At 40.5% G+C, this 22,823-nt stretch overlaps 2 protein-coding genes across 20 annotated transcripts in view; one reads left to right on the top strand and one right to left on the bottom strand.

Annotated features, from left to right (window-relative positions):
• Positions 1–14,005, top strand: part of LOC111249292 (very long chain fatty acid elongase 7-like) — a 24,852-nt gene extending 10,847 nt beyond the window's left edge. The window contains exons 3-9 of one of the 6 annotated variants that reach the window (XM_022802956.2): positions 2,320–2,452; positions 7,073–8,902; positions 9,992–10,202; positions 11,269–11,385; positions 11,594–11,743; positions 12,170–12,430; positions 12,790–14,005. In XM_022802956.2, the coding sequence (XP_022658691.1) occupies positions 10,023–10,202; positions 11,269–11,385; positions 11,594–11,743; positions 12,170–12,430; positions 12,790–12,984 (903 nt within the window). In that variant the 5' untranslated portion in view covers positions 2,320–2,452; positions 7,073–8,902; positions 9,992–10,022 and the 3' untranslated portion in view covers positions 12,985–14,005. Of the gene's footprint in view, positions 1–2,319; positions 2,453–7,072; positions 10,203–11,268; positions 11,386–11,593; positions 11,744–12,169; positions 12,431–12,789 lie in introns of all 6 variants that reach the window. The other 5 variants (XM_022802952.2, XM_022802955.2, XM_022802953.2 and 2 more) reach the window with 5 other exon arrangements.
• LOC111249293 (transmembrane protein 65) overlaps positions 1–22,823 on the bottom strand; it is a 48,278-nt gene that overhangs the window by 6,538 nt on the left and 18,917 nt on the right. For 7 of the 14 annotated variants that reach the window (XM_022802959.2, XM_086987269.1, XM_086987268.1 and 4 more), the window contains 2 exons: positions 20,277–20,386; positions 1,074–1,128 (listed from right to left, as the gene is read on the bottom strand). In XM_022802959.2, coding sequence (XP_022658694.1) covers positions 1,074–1,128; positions 20,277–20,386 — 165 coding nt within the window. Of the gene's footprint in view, positions 1–1,073; positions 1,129–5,366; positions 5,474–5,803; positions 5,946–20,276; positions 20,387–22,823 lie in introns of all 14 variants that reach the window. The other 7 variants (XM_022802960.2, XM_022802964.2, XM_086987271.1 and 4 more) reach the window with 2 other exon arrangements.

Genomic DNA, 22,823 nt, shown 5'->3' with positions numbered 1-22,823 from the left:
TATATATATACAAATTCTGTTGCCAATCGCGTCAGCTTGTTTTTAGAAGGTCTGTTTTCGTCAATCTTCAGTTATACACACATTATCCGAATCTTCGAAACTTTCTCAACAGGCCGATAAAATATCCAACATTTCAGAAATTGGCAAACATAAGCAAGTGTAAAACCTTTTCCCAAAAAGGTAGTAGGTTCATTTGTTCCGACCTTTGGCTTCATCTATTCCGCGAATCTTGATTTTGGTCTCAATAACCTGATAGTAGGTCGTGGAAGACCTGCAGCATGAGCAGTCCTGAGGATGACAAACAAAGCAGCAGAGATGTGGGCCCGGAAGCGTACAGACAAGCTAACTGCCGGTCTAATGCAATTGATACTATGTTGAAAATGACTGTACCGCGATCAAAGAAAGGCCTGGGTCTTATCTCTCAAATAGTTAACGCAGTTGTACGTGCGAAGCTTGCCCTAGCAACATGGTGATGTGTACGACTTGGATCTTGTGAAGCCACAGACATTTTGTAAATAATTAAGTAGGTCAAATTTTCTTATGATAATAACATGCACAGGATGGATCTTTCGCCCTAATCAATGTACGTGTAATGAGGAAATGGCACCACGACGCCACATGCAAACGCCAGTAAGACGACAGTATACAATACTTATAGCATATATAACATGGGCAGTATCGATTTGCCCACGAGTTTTGCTCTTGTCGTAAATTAATATATCAATTACCTAGTTAATAAAAGAGCTTTCTCCATTTATACCTATTCAATACGAGGACACTGTTGAAACTCATTTAAGAAACACCTAATACTTGCCTACGCCTAGAGTAGTGACGCTGACCTATTTACACACTGAACCATTCGTATTCTTGTAAACGCTGTTAAAATCATCAAATAGATTTTCATTCGCTCCTATGAGCCTAATTATTTGCTTGCATCTGTCGCAGAACCCATTTAGGCTGGGACTAGGCCAACCGCAAAAGCTATCTGCCAGGAACGCTGTCACGCGTAATGCCTAAGGTTGCATAGAAGAGGAGTTCGCAAAGAAGGGCACGTAGTAACTTGATTGACTAACCTGCCATTGTCGAGATGCCGAACGTCAATCCCAATGTCATATCGATATAGTCACCCTAGAATCGATAGTAAAGCAAAGAATCTGGTTAAATTAACATGCGACTATTTTTCAGTTATTGATGTTGTTTCATAAATCATGCCTAAATAGCGGAATTATTAAGGCAGGTAAACAATACTGCGACCCGTCCTTTCATCCTATAGAAAATCCGTTACAGGACCCCATCGCCGTTTGCGATGAAGACGGCATTCTGACTCCTCTTGATTCGTAGTATACGAATCAAGAGGAGTCAGGATGCCTAGAGAAGACGAAATTTATTTCTTATAGTAACACACACACGTATAGCGCTTGCGCCAATGCGTGCGCGGCAAACTCCAAAGGGTAAATAGCAGTTTTATTGTAGTGGAAAACTATTCCTGTATGTAGCCATGCTATGCTATGTATATATGTAAGCACTGCTAGAAAAAAATTATTTCATTAAAACGTTTTATCGCAGTCAAGTTAAATGAGGGATACTAGGGTTTTGCGTGTAGAAAGCAAACTAGTCGGAATCGGAAGCGAAGGCAATCAGACTTCGACATAAGAGGAAGACAATTTGCTGTTAAAATCGACATCATTGTATCGCGGTTTTTCTTCATCACGAGCCTAGTTTTAGCCTTACACACGTTATTTAAGGATTACAGCAACGCCACATTTGTTGCCCTTTCCGGAGACTTTTCTGTACTGATTGTTCTTGATGCAAAGGCTAGAAATTTAAAAATGGCAATGTACGTGCGGCAAACGCTCTCGCCCTTGAGTGTATCCTGATTGTTAATAATTCCATGAAACTTCAAGCAGTAGCATTCGTATCTTACCCTATTCTTACATTTTGACTGAATGATGGGCTGAATTGGCATCAGTAGCCGCCTGCTTTGAAATGTGTACTTTGTGCGTACGGGCCAAAAATATACTGTTTCACATATTAGAACTTGAAAAATCTCTTCGTTTCAACATAGGTATATTCACCCTGCGTTTCGTTACAGACTGCAGACTTTTGATCATAGCAGTTAGTATATTTATATGAGACAGATAGTTCCTAGCGCTGGCGTTGTATCAGATAAAAACATAGAATCCTGCGGTGAGAAGCTTGACTAACTAAACAAAGCGCGGAAGAGTCGCGACTGTCAATTCACTTATTTGTTACGGATGCAGACACAAAAGTGTAGAATAGAAGATATCATTATTCGCTGAAAATCCGAATGACTTTCAGTGGTTTTGCCGAGACAAAAATGATACTGCGACACGTTTTGCCGCTATGGCAGCAACATAAATCATAACATTTGTTCTCCATTACGTCAGCGAAACCAATTGCCAGGAAGGGAAAGGAGCAGCTTCTTAGAAAGGTAAGCCAAGCGGACAAGCTACGCAAGCAAGCGAACAAACGTAAATAAATAGCGATTAAAACGGGCGGAATAGGTCAAAAGAAATTTTAAAAAAACATACTACTAAGTACTGCCGTTATGCCACAATGATAATATAAGAGAAAAATTAGGAAATACAGGTAGTTTATTCTTTACGTTACGATTTGGATAGTCCGAGTTCTGTATAGGCATAGCCGTCTCTGAGAGTATGGATCTCTGAGAGGTCATAGAATATCGCAAGGGAGTGCTACTGGGTTAACAGTAACAGTTTTATACCAAGCGAGGAACCATTTTGCCTGGTGTTAAAATAAGCCAGGGGAATGCTGTAACATGTTACTTAATAACACGTATTTTCCCCCGGGAAAATAATGAAATAAAAAACAGTAATGTGCAATCAATGTTTCGCTTCATAACTCAAGAAAACGAAGCGTTATGAATATATAAGTCAGATGGTGACATAATGTGTCTGAAATAAATAATCTTAATAAAATAGGCTCAACGATCTGCGTGAAATAATATATATTAACTAATTACTAATAAATTACTGTTTATCGTTTATTGTTTCTGGGATCAAAGGAGATTAGCCTGTATCTGCCAGACGACTAGCTTTGCAGTCGACTGACCGCTCCGTAAGTTCTCAAATTGGTTTCGTTAACGATAGAGGCGTACGGTAGACATCAAGCGTAACATCATGCAAGAGCCTCTTATAATAGTACTTGTTTTGAATATCTGAATATAGAGCTTGGATGACCATTTATCATGCCCAGATCTGTAAAAAGCTCACCTAAATTCGGTTTCAAAGTTTCAATTATTCCATAAAAGAAAAATTATCGCTCTTAGCAAGAACATAGCGAAATAATTCCTTAAAACTTCACGCGAACAATTCCCATTCTGTCTTCCATCAGGTTGATAAGAGGTCCAAGATCCTGCAGCAAAACATTGAGGTAGACGAGACACCCGTTCTCTCATTGAAATGCTCCAATAGGGCAGGTTGTTGTAATATTTTTCTTGTGACCAATGGCCGATCGCACACTGACGACTTAACTCTCGGCTATAGATTTTCTAAGGCCTGGCCTGTTTTAAGTATTTTATCTCGTTACAACTATCCAGTATAATGCTCATGTTTCATTGGCCTGTTATAGTAGTAATTAGTGACCTTGCTTTTCCGATTCCCCGATTCGATTGTAAGTTCGTTATTTTATTGGAGTAGTCCACTACCGCGCCTCATGAGCCCTGCTGCTTACAGAAGCAACTCACCTGAACTCTAAAATTGTCAATTTAATCTCAAATGAACTTTGGTTAACTTATTTGCATAAGGTTCGCCGCCGACGGTGCACACGACGGTAGCCTAAAATTTCAATTATTCCTGCTTATTCCTGGTGTCCCGTATAATCCCTCAGTTTTCCGGAAATAAATATTTATTCAATGGCATATAGTTCAAATTCCATCAACTGTTCCAAAAATAGTTTAAATAAGCATTACGCTTTCCTATGGAAAAAAATATACCACGGGTATAAACACTCTTTAAGGATATCAACGGATACCACTTACATGTCATAAATTTATTTTAAAAAAAATGTATAATTATTGTAAAATTATTTATAAAGGGCTAGATCCTAGGATCCATTGAAGGAAGATCCATGTTGAAGGATCCTGGACCTTCGAGGAGTCCTCAACAAAGATAGAGCAGATTGCAGAAAAATGTTAGCATTTCGCTCTATGGAAGACAGAAGCTTTCCCTTATTTCTCTAATATACTCTAGCGACCTACCAAAGATTAGCCTGGTCCGACTATTTCAAAGGAGTCTATTTAGGCGGGACAAAGCAGCGAATGAACAAACACAGCCTTTCAGTAATATATTCCACAAACTATGATAAATAAGTTAAGTATACGCAGAACGTGAGGGCCATGAATTCCCTATAATAATACATGGTGGCTTTGTAACGACCCGGCAATAATCTGCCAATGCGACCGACTGACAGGACACTGCGTTCTAATTACTCATGGGATACATCGCTTATCGTATATAGGATCGCATCATATGGAACTGCCTGACCCATCCCATACAAAGCAAACGGTTTGGTTTTATGCATGCAGATTCGATCGATATTTGACGAAGTATTATACTATCAGCTAGAGAGATAGGTTTTTGTATTAACACAGTGGACTACGTGTTTGCCTGCTAATCCCGGGGCTACGTTATGGTCTAGGTTCGAGGTCGGGCCTAGGCAGAGTTCATTGCGTACCGGAAGCCAGCATTCTGTCCGGTAGAATGTCTAACGGCGGTAACAGACGTAGAGATCGATACATAGAGCAAAGCTATCTATACCAAAGTACGCATAATTACAGATGGGCTAAAAGTAGTTAGACTGGATTAAGGGCACAACTCATTTCCCTCATAAAGACAGGAGACAAAAATCAATCTGAAAGCTCATTGGTCAGTGGACCAAAACAGGTAAGTAAGTATCGAAGTACGTATTAAGTATTCGGGTTTCACGTCACGTATGTACGGCGTTAGGTAGCACTTCAGACGGCTGGTTTCTTTCAACACAAAGCGAAACGTGCCCTCGCTCCGCCCGCCGTCGCCACATTTAGCTTTAACTGGCAAATATGGAAATACGGAAATTTGCGAGAAATCCGGTCAAATCATGGTCTGATAGTCGATTTCAGGTATTCTACTAGACACTATAACGATCGTGTTGCGCCGGTTCGTGATTTACGCACACCTGTTTGTATCACTAAGTCTACAGCATGAAACGACTGTCTTAATTTCAGGAGTTATTAACAGAGAAACTGAGTCTATCAGCTGGCTGTATAATTGATTATAATTATACAGTTAGTTATTTGATCACCCAACGTGTGTGTTTTGGGTGACCAAATAATTGATGATACATACTTTAATAGTTTTATCCGTTTCGATGTGGACAAAGTCTAGATGCGTATTCATTCTCCACTGATGGTATATATGGATCGAACGCCATAAGATGCATCTTGCCACCTACTCTGCAATACGAAGATCGTCTAATCATTTACCCACAGAGAGAAAAAGGACCTAGCCAACAACAGTCTATCACAATCGGACAAAAAGTATCTGTTTCTAGTAATTTCTACGCTCTACTGAGATTGATATCCAAGTCCGATCGCCGAACTATTGAATCTGAGCCGGTAAACACGTGTCTGCATTTACCGAACAAAAATTCTTTCCTTATGCGTTAGTAACGATACGGGATATTCATTAAAAAAAATTCAAGGTTTATCATATATGAGTTGGCCCCTCTCTGCCCAGCTTGGTTTGAGCAAACGCTCTCCGCAGCGTTACCATGACGACCAAACCTATTGTAGGTTTCCCGTATGCGACTTCCGTCAACAGCATTCACGAGCGAGCGTCCGCGTTGCGTTTCCGTAAACCAGTTAATCCATTGGCTTCGCTCAGGCTTTTCATTATACAAATACTGACACGGAATCGAAGTGCATGCTGTAACAATATGATAATACTGGGATATAATATCTATTTATTGAGTTGTTTTCCAAAATATTTAATAAAATCCTTTATTGAATTATGAGAATAGTGAAGTAAAAAGATGTCCCCTTTAAATGCGATGGACGACTGCCTTCTGTTCGCGGCATTCTGCCATTATGAATGCTGCCGCTGCGTGGTACCTTCATCACTAGCGTTGCACGGCAACAGCCGTCTCGAAAATGCACTCACTCACTCATAAAGGAAAGGAGGATTTGATTGTTGTTTACGCTAGTTCAGAGGGCGCTAGCGATTTTCTGCGGCGTGAGCATCAATGATTTTTTTAATTAACAGAATCCCGTAAATTCAACTACTTGTGTCCCACAGAATATGACAATAATTTGGCTAAATAATTTTCATGATTGGAAGAGAAAATACATCCTACGATAGCACGTATGGAACATCCATATGTGCGTTCTACACATCAATGGCTTCAGCATAGGCGATGGTAAAATCAGTGGCAAGCCTTCGGTGTCTTGAATATATTAGCGATTTACATTTAGACAAACATTAGCGATATCCGTTCTCGTCAGCTGACCAAACGTTGACACGTTACTAGCTGTTATGATAATGGTGGTAATATAACCACACAACACCTTGTTTGGAACACGAGCCCCTAGCTAGACGTTTAACAAATACAGTCCGTCGAGTCGATAAACGTATTGATTCTGTTCCTCGAATGTCAGCGGGGCTTAAGGAGTGAATGAAAATATAAATATAGGATTCTATAGATGTATATATGTTTCCCTTGACCTATTGGCTCTATTGCCGGATATCAGTAAATGTAAACATTTAGGATTAACTATAAGAATATATATAGCATTTAAACCCGAAAGGTTTAGCTTCATATCGTGCATAAAAACATTCGCATTCAAGTTTGGTAGTAGAAAAGCGTTATTAAAAAAGGAACGACAGCTTCGCGTTTAGTCAGGATAAGAAACAAAGCCAACGGTAATTAGTGATACCACTTAATAGTAATAATAACAATGCTGAACCAATGGTCTAAATGGCTAAACGAGTGCGGTACACTATATTGCCAGTGTATTTCTATTGCAAGCAAATAATTGACACTTATGTTATTACAGACGCTATCGACGAGATGCAACAAGCTTCTACCACGCGAGCAAAAGATCATACGTCGTCCAAACACGAATTGGACCGTTTGGTTATCTGGTTTGTCTATCTAACGCTAATCTGTATGAAAAAAAGGACAGCAATTGGACGTATAAACAAGAGTAACAATGACCGTCAATGTATCATGACCTAGGTCTACACGAGGATTCTTCAAGTAAATAGGTGGTGCCCATACACGAATGTGCCATTATGTCTTTAGCCAGTAGTTTTAGTTGCGATGCCGAGACCGCAGCAGTTCATAGTAGTATTCACGTTGAAGGTCAACTAACGTTATTGAATCGCATGTAACATGGAAACAAAAACAAGGCCTTTTATGTTCGTATGGTAAAATATAACGCTAGCGTGGCTAGGTATCGAGGAGACGCTCGTCTAATTTGGATTAACTCGTCAAGCGTACCAAGTAGCTTTTTCGAAAAAAGCAATTCATAAACAGTAGAACTTCGAAAAACACAATGAACTTGCCGCAGTGTTCAAGTGTTGTATTTTTTGTGAAGCAAAATAGTTATGCCTAACAACCAGATTCCTTTCTATGTACTGAATTGCACGACTGGCTTATATGAAATTTCGTGAGGCCGTATGAAGCTGGCATATACGAAGTGACAGCTTCAAAAATGGAAGGAAGAGATGGCGCCGAGCTATTCGTCCGTAGAGCTTATCAACGCAAGCACTTCAAAACAGCTCTCTAAACTTAGCCCGAATAGGTCACCTGTCTATGGCCTTAAACAAGAAGTGCTTCTTCAGTCTCGACTCATGTTACATGTTCTCCATTGGTCCTTAGAAAAGTCCACTGTCTCTCTAATTGAATGGATACATTTATTTAACCGAAAAAACTACGTTTTCAGGGGGGTGAAATGAAGTAGACGTCTGATCCGGATCACTACTCGACAGTGATATGGCACGTGCCGGTAGTACAGGCCTTTGTTTGTTAGCTATGAGGTTTAAAACGTTTTGAAAAGGCCAAACTGTGCATTTTTAAACTTTTCACAAATTGGTAAATGGCTGTTTATTTCCTATATTAACTGTAAGTTGTTTATTGCCATAGGAGCGCGCTCATCGGTATCCTGCGGTAACTTGAATAAACAACAAAGTGTTTTACTGTCGCACATCGCTAACTCTAGAAGTGTCATGCTCGTCCTTACCTCTATATCATTTCGTTTATATACGCATGTATCTATTACACATATACTGCTTGTCCTGCAACAGGTTCTCATCCAGTGCCTCAAAGCTTTTCAAGGCCTGCTCCACACTTGTTTTTTTTGCAATGAAATAGGCGCTCTACAATCGAGGTGAGGTAAACATTTAGTCGTAACAAGGTTCAGTTTTTTTTTTTTGTTTATATAAAGACACCTGTCATTCCCCCTTAAGTTAGCTTCTATACACTTATTAGCCAGCCATTACGTATGTTGCAATAGATCAAGGGTTTTCTCAGTATATTGATCTATCCATCTACACATCTTTTTCTTTTTTTACTTATATTTACTCCAGCTGGTATATCGGTATTATATCTAACGAAGCGGTCAGGCCGCACTGCGGACTGTCGAATGTTGCATGGTTGCCTTTCCCTATGCGAGCGTCGTCGTCATCACCGGCAGCATCATCAGCATTAACAGTCATCCCTCGGCCCTCAGCGTACGTTTATAAGAAAAGATTCAGCCGTGGACAACTCAAACCAACAAATAGCCCTCCTCTAGCCTAACGTGCATCGAATTCTCTGCTGCCTCTATCTCCGGCTGCCTTCCCCTAACCCCATCAGCCTCGCGTGCCCTCATCGCCACCTCATTGTAAGTACCATGATGGGAGACACAAAAACAGTAGCAACAGAAGCGCAGATCATCAGTCTTTGAACGAACACACGCTACTCTGAACGATACCGAAAGACGAACAAGAAGAAAAAACTGCGTAGCGTGCGCAGCAGCGGTGGCGACCCGGACGGTGGCTCTGCCGATCGATTGTAATTGCGCCTCCGACGTCGTCATCTTTTTCTTGTTCCTAGTGACAGTGTCTCCGTCTCTGCTACCGTTGTGCCGTTTGGCTATTATCTATCTCATTGTCGCCTTGTTGGTGAAGTGCTAGTGTCGCTGCCGCTAGTGTCGTCGACGTCGCACCTCAGGCGGGTGCCTTTGCCTCGCATATAGAAGAAAGAAATCTGTTCCCGCTGGATCTAAGCACTAGCACCATAGCGTAGGCGGTTCAGAAGCGTACGGTTTACGAGCGATCTTAGTATCTACCACGCCTCCTTCTTTTTCTTCTGATATTTTGGGGTTGCTGCTGGTGTCGTTTGGCCGCATTGCTGCTGTCCGCCGTCGCCTCCGGCTGAATACGACCTAGCATAGCATGGGGTTCGAGCCATGAATGAATGGTATTTATTTTGGACTGCATCGCGTCGTCAGTCTGGGATGCTTGCACGCGTGTGCGGCTATTGTTAGAAACAACAGCAACGCTCGCGATCCCATCTTTTCTCGCCCGCGTTGCGGCTACCCAAGGTCATGAGGATCACGTCGGCCCGCTGGGCTACTGCGATCCGCGTCACAATCACCGCTTAAAATCTACGCAAAGGCATCTAAGCTAGAACTTCCATCGAATAATTCCATCACTCGGCACCACCGCCCGAGGTATCCTAGTGAGTGCGCGTAGGAGCGCTACTGAAGTGAAAATTTTCGAGTTTCATACGCGTATATAGATTGTGTAAAAAACAAAGGGGACTGAGGCTAAATTGCAGTCAACTTGCCGTACCATAGTGACGTGAAAACTCTTCAAGAGAGTTCTGTATTAAGCCAATTCAAAGGTTTACATTGTTTCAGTCTCCTGTAACCCTGATCGCTACGTTTGTATTTACGTGTACTGTTTTTTTTGGGGTGTGTAAGATATAGTTGTTGCCAGCAACTTTCAACAAAAGAAGACATGGCATCCTCGGCTAATATGACTAAACTTTTGTCAGACGCGGTTGCGTTGCCCAAATCTGTGTACAACGACCCAGATACGTCTATAGCGGACATGACTGCCCGACAACTGTGGGCCGCCTTTCTTCATATGGGCGATAACCGAATTACACATTGGACTCTCATGGGCTCTCCATTCAAGGTATGTGCATTGATAATCCTATTCCTTCTATACGGTGACACTTTTGTAATTGTGATAAGAAGTGATTAGCCTCCTGTAGCTAAACCTCATCGTAGGCAATAGCCTTCGTTTTTCATACAGCGCTCATAGAATCCAAATTAGTTATATATTGAATTCTAGTGAAAAATAGTTGTTGGATTTACAGAATTGATAATGCAATACTGTCCATGAGGTAGAGTAAATGGCGTCAGAGTCAAATTAGAACCGTGCTCCACAAAACGAAGACGCACTAAAGAATAACACAAGCTCGGCCTGTTCATGGAAATGGCCCGAAGGCCTTCCATAGCAAAAAAAAAAAGCAGCAAACGGCTTAACTTCGAAGAGATGTCGAAGGGTAGCTATCCTCACTCTGTCTAGGAGGACGTGGGGGCTGAACCTTACGTTAACCTTCGTGGTTCGCCACGACTGCGCATTTCAGACGTTGTTACCTTCTCTGCTCATAGATATATCTATGAAGACTGTTCTTCTCAGTTGCTACTGGCGCTAGACATCTTGGGACTAAGGAGTCTGAACCCATGTGACGCGTCACAGACCAAATTTGCCAAAACCTATTTGTCGTTACTTTCGATCTTGATAATCAAATATCGTGGTACCTAATAACTGTTAGCATAATTAAATATAGCTCGGCTAAGAATATGTTCCTTAAGGATTAATTGAAAAGTTATGTAAACGTAACTCAAGGAGTATATTCTACACCGTAGGTGTCTTACTTGCAAACGTTATACCTATGTTGTATAAAATTTCATGTAGATGTAAGCTTGCAAGAGATTTGATGTTGCACTTTTTTCGATTATACTACACAGCTGTGATAGTCAGATGAGCCGTCATAAATGGACCTTGTAATGTCCCGAAGGAAATGTACGAACCCCACAGAACCTCATATGATCAGTCGCTTAGAGCAGTCTGTCTAGAAAATGCTTATGACATTGGGGAGTTGGTCATGCTGGCTTGAATATCATACGCTGGGGGTTTTTCCTAACCAGTTTTTCCTAATTTCGGGTCCTATGATTACGGTCATTGAGAACAGGTGCTTTCGGTGATTGGCGTCTATCTGATCTTCTCTACGAAGCTCGGTCCGTGGCTGATGCGCGATCGCGCTCCCCTCAACATTCGACCTATAGTTATTGCGTACAACATCTTTATGGTATATCAACAACGAATATTTTTCCCAGTCCTGAACATATCATCTATGCGGCATCATTGAGCTCTAGAAACAATGTACACGCCGCGGAAATAAAAAAAAAAAATAGAAACGGCGTCCGAGTCTACCTTTAGTGGCCTTAGAAAGTCCACGTTCTACTTGAAAAATTTACGAGTAAATAATTTGTATTTACTTACGTGTTGATCTTTAGGTTCTGTCCTCTGTATACTTCTGCGTGCTAACAATATATTATGCATTCATAAAATCACGATATTCGTTGATCTGCGCTAGCAATGACTCTGCTACAAATCCATACGCACAACTGATGTTCGACCACGCCTGGTGGTACGTCATGCTTAAGGTGGGTAACGAATTGTAGAAAGAAGAAGATTTGGTTTGAAGACCAAATAAGCGATCGCATCATCTTTTTAGCTGGTTCTACATAATTCAGTTAGCTGAATTCGGACAAGCCAACGTCACGGACCCTGATATTTTTCACTACTCTGTTTCTCGACAGTCCAGTCTGCGGCACGTTCTAAGGCTTTATAAATAATAATACATGTTTAAGAATCGCGCATTCTACAAGGGAACTGCAGTTTCTCTCTTGAGAAACAATTAAAACTAATCCTATAACCAGAATATTTGACAACGAAAATTTCCCTAGCAGTTTGATGAAGCGCTATGGGAAATGAAACTTTTGCCCATTAGCAATAGCAGACGTGTTCCCTTTGAGTGTAGTTTGATGCAATAATCTTATAACCTCCAATTTTGCGCGAGTTATGCATAGGTCGGTGAACTGCTAGACACAGCGTTTTTCGTCCTACTGAAAAAAGAGACCCATATATCGTTCCTACACCTACTTCACCATTCGCTGGCGCTGTGGACAGTATGGCTGGACGTCAATTTGGGCATTACGGGCCAGACAGCGCTATTCCCCATCCTGAACTGCTCAGTACACGTCGTTATGTATACGTACTACGGATTAGCGGCCCTTCCTAAGGAAATCCGGCCAAATCTGTGGTGGAAGAAATATGTCACGCAGTTCCAGGTACGAATTTCTCAACTTCTATGGTTTGTAAACTATTTTTTCCCACTACGGTAGTTTTTCGTTTAGTGAGTTTTGCGCCCGTGACCGCTTCTTCTAGTTCGTATCTCATAGTGTTTATTGCCGTAATAGCGTTGTCATATAATATCTGTTTTGCGTCGAGCATTACATTTTGACGAGACATGTACTAAACTTCAAAAGATACTAATTTATCAATAAAGCATTTCTAATATAGACTGGTTGTACGTCTTCGGCTCTAAATCTACATAAGTTTTTGGATGCGATGGCCCTGCTTCGATGACAGCAAAAAGGAGAAAAAAACGGTCCTTGACTTACATACTGTTTGGCCATGTTCTTTCCAGATCACTCAGTTTCTTCTTCTAATGCTACATGGATCAGTGCCGATCTTTTACGATTGTCAATTCCCTCCTCTGATGGCATCCCTGATGACCTTCGAAGCCGGCTTGTTTACGTATCTCTTCTCTGATTTCTATATCAAGACTTACTTGAAGACGTACCCGAAGAGCATTGGCGACAAACCTACGAAGACCGACTAGCGATCCCCTTCTAATAAACTTATTATCACACACAGCAAAAACGACTTTATTATTGCAATCGATGTATGACAGAACATATTAACTTTAAGTACCACACGAACATTTTGAATGAAGGTGAGTCAGGGCTTTCAATCTACGACATGGATCTAAGACTGTCGAATTACACGTAACAATCATTCAGAAGCTATTATTAAATATCCTCTATTTTCAATATGGATCATGTAAACAGGACCTCGTCTACCCCTTCTTACCTTCAGCGTTTTTTCTCTCGTTAAATTTCCACAGCAGTGTTTGCGCAAATTCGAATTTAACCCGACACTGTTACGGTTAGTAACCCCCTTGCCCAAAGCTGAAAGCACGTGACGCCTGTTGCGCAGATACAACGAAACGCAAACAATAGAAGACGATCGGGGCGAAGGCGATCTACGCAATAGAAAAACACACACTAACGATGTGCTGCTAATTACCTGACTATGAAGACCTAATAAGTTATAGGTTCTAGTTGCATCTGTGGCGGCGCGATTGACAAGGACCTAGCATCAAATGAAACATTGTTTTACTATAATATTTCAATTGAATATCCAAACATCTAATCTAATAGAGAAAACATTTCTTCTCTATATACTAATAGATATCAACGTAATTCAACGAAATCTGCCGAAAATCACTAACGATTCAAAATAAATTCTAGATGGTCCTTAGTCCGGAAGCTGGGGCCGTGCGTTCGTGAAGCGTTCGGAAACGGATAACGTACGCAATTGTAGGTTATTGGAATCACAAAAAAACATAGGCCATATTTGTGTCGTTTGCTTACAATGTTACAGCTGCAAAAGACAAGTGGACTATACAAATTAAAGATCTATATTAATATAATATATAAAAATAATAAACAGAAATACTGAGATGTCTATTCAGCTATTGAAATCTAGGGCTTTTAGGTGTTATTGAGGTCAATTTTATCACTACGTATATCCTTTTTCCCAAATACACTTGGTAATAATAAATCTCAGTTCTCAGAAAATCGCATTTGTTTTTATTTCAAAATGATAAAAAAAAAAAAAACAGCTTTCCTTATTGACACAGACGCTGTACCTTAAAACGAGAGTTTATATCAAGATTTTCGTTGTCGGATTTTCGTTCATGCATGTACCAAATTGGCGCTGTCTTCAGCAGCCATTGGGATGTGCAGCGTTGTTCAAAGAGGGATAGCTTATCTTGCTAGATACCCTTATCATACTCGTTATTGAATGGAACCCGGCCCGCACGACATATTCGATGGCTAGAAAGTTGCTATACACGTGACTCGCGTAATTACTTATATTTTCCATATCATCTTCCGGTATTCATTCATTATTAAGTTCGTCTTGGCACAAATTCATTACCAAACGAATCTTGAATCAGCGTATAAAGAACGAACGAATACACGACAGAATTGTACCTTTTGCTCTAATCCTCTAGAAGAGTCGGAACTTCGAACATTTGCCGCTAGATAGCGCATCAGTATTGTTAGTACTGTCACAGAATTACTTCGATAAATTCAATTAGAAAATACATGTTAGAGAAGGTTCATAGTAAAAAAAAACTCTATAATTTTCCGCACAATTTTTTCTCGTGTGCACCTCAATTTTTTTTATTTGTTTCTATTAGACAACATACACATTGTACGTATCACTTATCATAGCATCCTATAACGTTATCGTTTTGCCGCTGCCTGAAAGAGGCGTTTTAGTCATTGGATCTGCCATTAATTGCATACAGGAAAACTGCTGCGATAACAATGAGGAGAAATCGAGAACTGAACCCCTAGTATCCTTTGACAACGTCAGCGCATCGTTGGTACGGCAAATCTGGACAGCACGTTTTTGTCCCTTCGACACCCACTTCATCTACCACCATCATCCCGATATCACTGGCTTCGTGGCAGAAATAAGTAAGCTAGTATGCGAATAGGACGAAGGTAGGTGGTCAGCGTAGATCGAACCATGCTTCTTTTTATTGACGCAAATACAAAAAGTAAACAGTCGATTGCGGAGCTGAAGGAAGGAGGCGTTGAGCCCGGAAAACTTTCAAGTAAGATCATATTTGTGCCAAGTGTGCAATTTGTCGTATGTTTGCCCAGCCTTATTGTGCTGGTACAAAATCGAGCCTGTTTTTGTTTTTCGTAAGAGGAACGGAATCTGTTGATCGGAGAATTCTCAGACGGGCATATATAACGCATAAGAGAAAAACCTATGGCCACAGGCCACATAAACTCAATAGTACGGGATTTGTAGCTCTTGAATATTTTTAGTTTATTTATCGTTAGATAAGAGGTCAGGTACGTGCCCATTCTTAGTTTACGCAACGTATTCGATAATAGGTTGCGGGTTTTATTTTTGCCTAGTCTAAAAGCTTTGCGGAATTCCAGGTTGCTTTGTTTAAAATCGCATTGTGCGTTACCTTTAAAAGTATTTCATTATATTATGTATAGAGAGACGATATTAATGTAAGATCGTGGAACAATTAGAATCGCTCTGTGGAAGACAAAAAGTTGCACGTAATTTCCAAGATAAAACCGGATTGGTCAAGATAAAACCTAGTTATATCAGCCTATGCAGTGAAAACGGAAAACCGTTTCATTAAGTCCGTCGACACTCCAGCAGAATTGTTCGACAGTTCTTTTGGGTCGTCATCGATGTGTGCGGTTGAGCAGTAGTCCGCTAAAAGGTATTGTACTGGTATGAAAGCTACAAGCATATTCATTTGTCCAACAATAAGATTAACTTGTGCCTTCTTCAATTCGGTAAAGTTACAATTGACTGTTAAAACATCGCGCTGTCGCCAAGGTTTATATCGGCATGGGATCTGGTAGCTCAGTTTCTACGAGCACCATAAACTATAGGGTTGAAAAACTTACGAGGCAAATAAATCTGCCCGGTTTGTGTTCGCGAAGTTCACGTTTTACCATAGCTGGCTCGTTACTTAATTAGTTAGCTGGTATTATCTCTTGTTCCGCTTTCCGCACAGACGCAGTACGTATTCATACCTAAATATACAATTTTTTTTTTTGTTTTCATTTAGCATGTTTCAATTAGCATTGTGCTGTATTCGACTACAGTATGCATCAATCATATGGTTAGCACAGATGTTTTAGAAAAACGTCAATATGAAATTATAGTCTGTGGTAGCCAGGAGAGAAATGTCCTTGACCTACTTGAATCAATCTGCAATAGACCTTCTACTAATTTTTTCTATTCAAAAACACAATAGATCGAGACGATTTTTGTTTGTTTCTTGACGCTTCAACATCTTGCGCATTAGTTCATCTTTACGACATTATTCTAAGGGTTTGTTGCATTGTAAGAGGTATAATATGGAGAGATTACGGCATATAGTTTGCGTTTATGGTATGGGATGATACATAGAAAGTTGCACGCTCTTTTTTTGTAACCTGTCTTGTCTTGTCTTGTCTATAACTTCTAAACGCAATACGGTGAAAAAAACAAACAACATTTACATTTATATCGAATGATCGGACATAGCAGGGATGCTCCCCCGCAGGGATCAATAAGGACGAATGCCTATGCATTGTATTGTAGAGGTGATAGAGAACAATCTCAGTCGAGCGTGCTAAGATAAGCTTGGATACGTTCGTTTCGCGTCGCCAGTACGATCAATGCGGCACCAGGAGCCGTATTCAATCCATTATTATTAACATTAGCGTCGCGCCCAAAAGACTTCGAATGATTGCTATATACAGATTTGTAATGCGACGTTGAAAACAGGGTGCTAGCCCTATAAGCGCTTGTTCGGCCGCCCAGTGGCGCTGATATCAGGAACGGTATATGAAGGTCGCAAAAAAATTGACAACTGCGTGCTGTATGTACGTACAATTTATAAAGACATACCCGCGCCTTTATCCCTATATTCGGAAGACACGCAAATAACCGGAAGATGTATTTTTTTTTTTTTTTTGTTTGCTTGTAAGATGTGTCGCGACAATCACATTTTCCGTATCAGCAAAAAACATTTATCAACAACAGTGTACAGAGGACTTTTTTAATATACGCCGGGTAATGAGACCGATAGAAGTTCTAGTCTCATGTCAGAAATTCAAATAGTTCAAACGATTACTGAACTGGAAATGGAAGCTATCTGAAAAATGTTTCATTTTTAAGCAAACACTTGGGTAATCTTTGCTTTGATGAGCCTTATCTTTAAACGATCAACACTTTGCTACCGTACTCTAATCCGAGGTTGAGAAACGGGCTGCGGTTTTTTTCAAGCGTGGGCGCTTAAACTGATTGCCAAACTATGTCAACGGTTCCAGAGCAACTCTATAAAAATGAATGCTAGTAGTACGTTAAAGATATTACGTCTGATATACGTATCAATAAATGTAACCATTTTCTTTGCTGCTCGGTAGCATCATTGGGTCGATTTCTCTGAGAAGCAGACTTACAGAAATAAACGATGCGTTGTCGCTTGATCAAGCTGTGAAACTTTAGCCCAGAAATGTGGGATTCCCAGGCCGGGAGCAATGCACATAATAAGGGAGTCTTGCTGAGAGGACCGTTTTTCATCGGAGCGTAACATTTCTACTGGCCAAGCTACTGAGTTGGCTTGCAGACCAAGATCTAAGGTTGACGAAAATGTCTACTTAAGCTAACAGTTTGGCGGCTCAAAGTAGCTACATTCTGGTAGCAGAGTCAAGGTGAAGTCGCCGAAAGAAAAAAAACGAGAGTGCTTAGTGTTGTCATTACAAACAATACTTTCTATATAATCATATTCTGATCGTTATTTCGTTGTGTTCGAAGACATCGGCGGAAAGTTTGAATCAGGCTCATTTAGTATTTACAGCACATGTGTATACACTACAGGCAGACCAGATGAGATGCTCTGCTGCAATGCCCAATAGTGGATCATATTAAAGACTATTTGAAACGTGCTCGCCAGCACCGATATTCCTCTTAACCGATTTTACTCATCAAGTAAACGACGAAAGAGATATGAAATTGAAACTGCTCTCTTAGAAAACAAGTTTAGTTATGGCTTTTTATATATTCTCTGGCCTCGTTCGGAAACCTTCAAAGAGAAAAATGAGTGACAATCCCTATAGAGAGAAAAGGTTGGGTTCAAAGAGACAGGCTATGTGTATGTTCCGCTCGACTTTCCCTTACAAGGGAACGTTAATTTGACATTTTAATACCCTATAATTCCATTTGAGCTTTCGAGTTCCTAGATTGTTCTCGGTTCTGACCGAATTTTTTGCCATATGGTTTTTTTTTTTGGATATTCTAATATTTTTTTTGCATTCTACTAAATTTGAGCGATAGTTAAGTCAAGGAAGCAATTCTTTTTTCTACTACAGTACTACCCCAAGTTACATTTTCAGAGATAAACTGAAAGCAAGCTACGTTTTATAAAAAGCATTATATTAGGTTATCGCACATGATCACCCTAAGGGCTACAGTCTACTCAACCATGTTTAAGACGGATGCTAATTCTACAGAGTAAATTGAAAGAACTAGGTCATTTCAGGGTACAACTTATCTTAACAGGTATGAAAGTATGTGTATGCATGTCGATATATGCTAAGGCATCGTCGCCTCGAACTTATTTTATCACGTCGTCGTCATCGTCAACAAAATGTCATAAGTAACAAGTTTTACGGACTTTATCGCCGTACCCAAAACAAGATTGTTAGCATACGTACTACATCATGGATAGTCGTTATCATAGAACGGAACGAACCATGAATAAATCCTCTATAAGCAGGGTTGGTATAAAGTTCAAATTAGTTTTGAAGAACGATGAACGCATTGCCAGTAGATTTTTTCTGTTCAAATAAAACAAACCCGCGCATGTGCCAGTACCTGGATCATTTAAAAGATGGTGGCGGCAGAGTGTGTAACAAAACTTCATCTGGACCTATAGTAGGTAAATCGTAATTGTTGACCTGCTTAGCGTAGGCTAGCCCGGCAATAAATGATTAAAGAACATCGCCTTTCTAGAAGAAAAAGGGCACTTTCCCTTCAGCTTTGTTAAATGACTGGCTTTTTCGCATCAGTATAGCCTTATCTTTGGGCCTATTATATAGCCTGGCCATATGGGCCAACGATAGAGATGTCTTCAATCGATAGTTTTTATAAAATGGTGTTGGTCATTTCGGTCATACAATAGAAAAGTGACTAATAAACGGGTGTACCTTTCTTTTTCGTGATACTGGTTGTTTCCAATGACAGCTTTAAGAAGACTCTGACCATAAAGCTCTACTTCTTTCTATATGCATCTGTACTTCTGATCGCGTCAATGTACTGTATCGTTATTAGTATAGGCCTTGTGACTGGCAAGCAAACGAAGCAGGCAAAGGAACCAACGCCGAAGAAACATTTTTGTAGTAGATAGAAACTGTGTGCGCTACATATCAGTGATTTCGTTTTTACGTTCCGTATGGTGGGGCACGCCAGTGAGCTAGTTCTTTCTGTATTAATTTTTGGTGCTCCATAGTTTCTAACGAGAGCACGATACGGTGCATAAAAACAACGCAGTCCGCTATAATGGCAGGTTGATACATTTAGCAACCGAAGAATGGCTTGCATTTGGGAGCTGACTTAGTCCTCAAAAATCTCACTTAGATTTCGATGGTCAGAGGTGCTTTTTTCGTAGATTGATTTCACCGTCCGTCGACATGACGACAGCTGAATCAGTACAGCGCACACCTCACAAACACTAAGGGATCTTCAAGAATGGCCCTTCAAAGCCCCTTGAATAACAACACCTACCCACGTAGAGGTACGTTGCATTCTAGTATCGTAACTCCAATCATTCAATGCGCTGCCGTGATGCTCTCGATTCTCAAAATGACAGGCATCCTTCTGCCAACGTTCATTTGTAATAACTGTCTCCTAACGAAACCAAACAATAACCCTCTCCATAAGCGCGTCTTGTACCAAATCTCTCGCCGGATGACGCTTGATTAAAAATTTTGTTTCTGATTTCGTAACGACCTGCACAGAACGGTGTCAGCCCGCTCTAAAGCTAGAAGCTTCTAGCTACACAGAAGAAACAGCGAAGTGCTGTTGGAGCAAGAAGTTCTAAATACTTATGAATTTATTCATTTTCCTACTGAAAAATGTCATCTTCGTACTGAGCTAAACGTGTGTGCTTTGAAAACATTTTCCACCTCAAACTCCTGGTGCACGTGCGTCTGCAAACAGTAGATTTAGAGTAGAGGCAACGAGCACGCACTCCATTTCCCTGCCGCATCAGCTGGAATAGAAGTCATTAATTAGACCGGAAATGCTACGTACCGCGCAGATCATGATAAAGTTGTCGAGAAACCCGAATCCAATAAACGGCAGCGCATTGTGAACGCAGATAGCACGCAGCTGAGCTACCGTTGGCCGATTCGTACGTGCTACTGAAACAACAATCCCAACGTCAAAAGCTGTTAAACGTTATACAAATAAACGATTACAGTTGAACCTAGATCGTCTCTGTCGTTCGTTTTAGACACAACCAACAATACTATACCGAAGACATACTGTTAGCTTTGCGGGTAAACTTGAGGTATATGCCTCGTTAATTCAGAAGGTCGAATTGAAATTGCCCATAGCGGACTCGTAGGAGTGGCGCGTAAATCGAAATCATCCTATAGGCGCTGTAATAATAAGACCCCGATGGCGATGATGATGATGTTTCAACTGTAATTTTTCCGCGTCGCCCGTGCTATTCTAACGTAACGCACGAACAACGTACAGATATTTCGAATTGATTATATATCAACAATAACGTGCATTGCATAGACATAGCTCCGTGCTGTCGTATGACTAATTTGTAATAAATTTTCCTCTGATCCCTTGGTAATAATGATATTGTTATTATGCATTGTCTAATACTTCTAATGTTAGCTAATTTACTTATCGATACCTGGAAAGGTCGCTGTTTTGACAATCTCTGTTTCTAATAGTAGTTAGCTTAATGGTAGTGAAACGTCCATATCCTTTGACGTTCAAACGTTTCGTGTTTAAAAAACGGCGTACGCGTGGCATCCGCCATGCCCATAATTAGATGAGGGTCCTTAGGCCCTCAGTATCAGGTCAGAATACGACCGTTATTTACGCAACGTATCCACTTATTGTAATTACTGCGTTAACTTACAGAATAGCATTTTTCAACCGCTGATTCTTAGTCGACTCGATCTAATTGTTGCCTCAGTCTATTTATTGAATGGCTCACATCGTTGGGAAGTGCAGCTGTGAACAAGCTTCGTGGATACAAGCAATGAATAGAACCTAGATAGTATAGCAGATAAAACTAAGCTGGATTTAAGAGCAAAAATATGATGTTGTTTATGTCTAGGTAAGGGCAGAATTTCTTGGGGGAGTCATCTCGTTCCGCGTTCCCAACGCAGTAACAGTGAGAAAGCACTCGAACGAGTCCAACAAAAGTGGGAAACTAAGACGAAGAGAGGGAAAACTATAGGAACAGAAATACGAAAAGGAGACACATTGACATTTCATTGTTAATCAGTCTGCCGTCGTAAAGCAAGCGTACATAAACACGCGCATAAAGCAAAGCTGCATTCAAATCCGTGGGAAACATTAATTGTTAAAATTCTACATTACATGACAGCTGTGTAGCTATGAATTTTCAAAGTTTAAAGATCACTGAGGTCCACCTTATCCTGAGGTGGTACTTCTTATTTTTGCTAGTTTGCACTTCTTGATTTAATTCGAAACGAGTAATTCGAGTTTGATTCGATTAAACGAGAAACAGTTGGGCGAAAATACAACTGTTCGAAGTCAGGATACGTTGACCGAACATCGGCCTTCTACGTAGCTTACTATTGCGTCGGAACGAGCTGGGTTTCCCTATAAAAATTTGCGGATTGCAACTTCCTGTATCTGTTAGACTGTAGGCCTTACTTATCTCCACGAACGAATATCAACGCTAATTTCTACAGAAAAGTTTTGAAATTATGGATTATTGGATGGATGGATGGCAATCCTCAAGTGGATTCTTTGCCTTTTGCCTTGAAAGAACTAGGTACTTGTCGGACGAAAAGAAAAAATGAAGACTTGTTCTCGATATCGAGCGGAATTTCTGTCCACAAACAGGCCTGACAGGCCCTAAGACCGTGCTCAAAGGATTTTTTCTATAAAGGAAGACAATTTGTTTACGAGAATGCCTACCAAGCGATATTCGACTCCCGCTATCAAATAAATGGTTGGAACAGTCTTGGCAATGGTCCCGCTTCTCGTCCTGGAGACGGCTATTCCTTAACCTTTGACCGCTACGCTATCTTTATCGGAATACGTAGAGTACGTCCGACGTGACGGAAGAGATACTTCATCAGTGGATATGAGTATGTAATCCCAGAAAGAAACAGCCGAGGACCAAACCTACGACTGAAGTCCTCGCCACCATCGATCGGCTAATGAAATGCACCATAAGCGGATTGGTGTTTATTGACTATATCACATAGACATGTAATGAGCCACGTGATCAAGAAGAGGTATTGGACCTCATGTGGGGTTACACCACATTTATACAATAGAAGGCGAAAACATAGCGTTTCCAGGAATCAGCTTGTATAATCATCCTTCGATTAAAATCCTCTTGGTTTTGCCTTTGTGTGATGTTATATTGTGGTACATACGTCAATTATGAAATACTTAAGCATTATACCGAGCTTATCATAAAATCGGAATGCACTCTTGCTGCTCAGATCAAATCAGACTGATAATCATGCTTAGAGCTCCAATATGAAAACTAAAAGCAAAATGTAATTTCCGTCCGTATTAAAAGTGACCTACTTGTATTTTTCATTAGGGCGCTTTTGACAGCTTAGAGAA

This window comes from Varroa destructor, unplaced genomic scaffold (genome assembly GCF_002443255.2).
Source record: "Varroa destructor unplaced genomic scaffold, Vdes_3.0 BEIS01000004.1, whole genome shotgun sequence".
In the NCBI taxonomy this organism is placed as follows: Eukaryota; Metazoa; Arthropoda; class Arachnida; order Mesostigmata; family Varroidae; genus Varroa; species Varroa destructor.
This window is presented reverse-complemented; position numbering and strand designations above follow the sequence as displayed.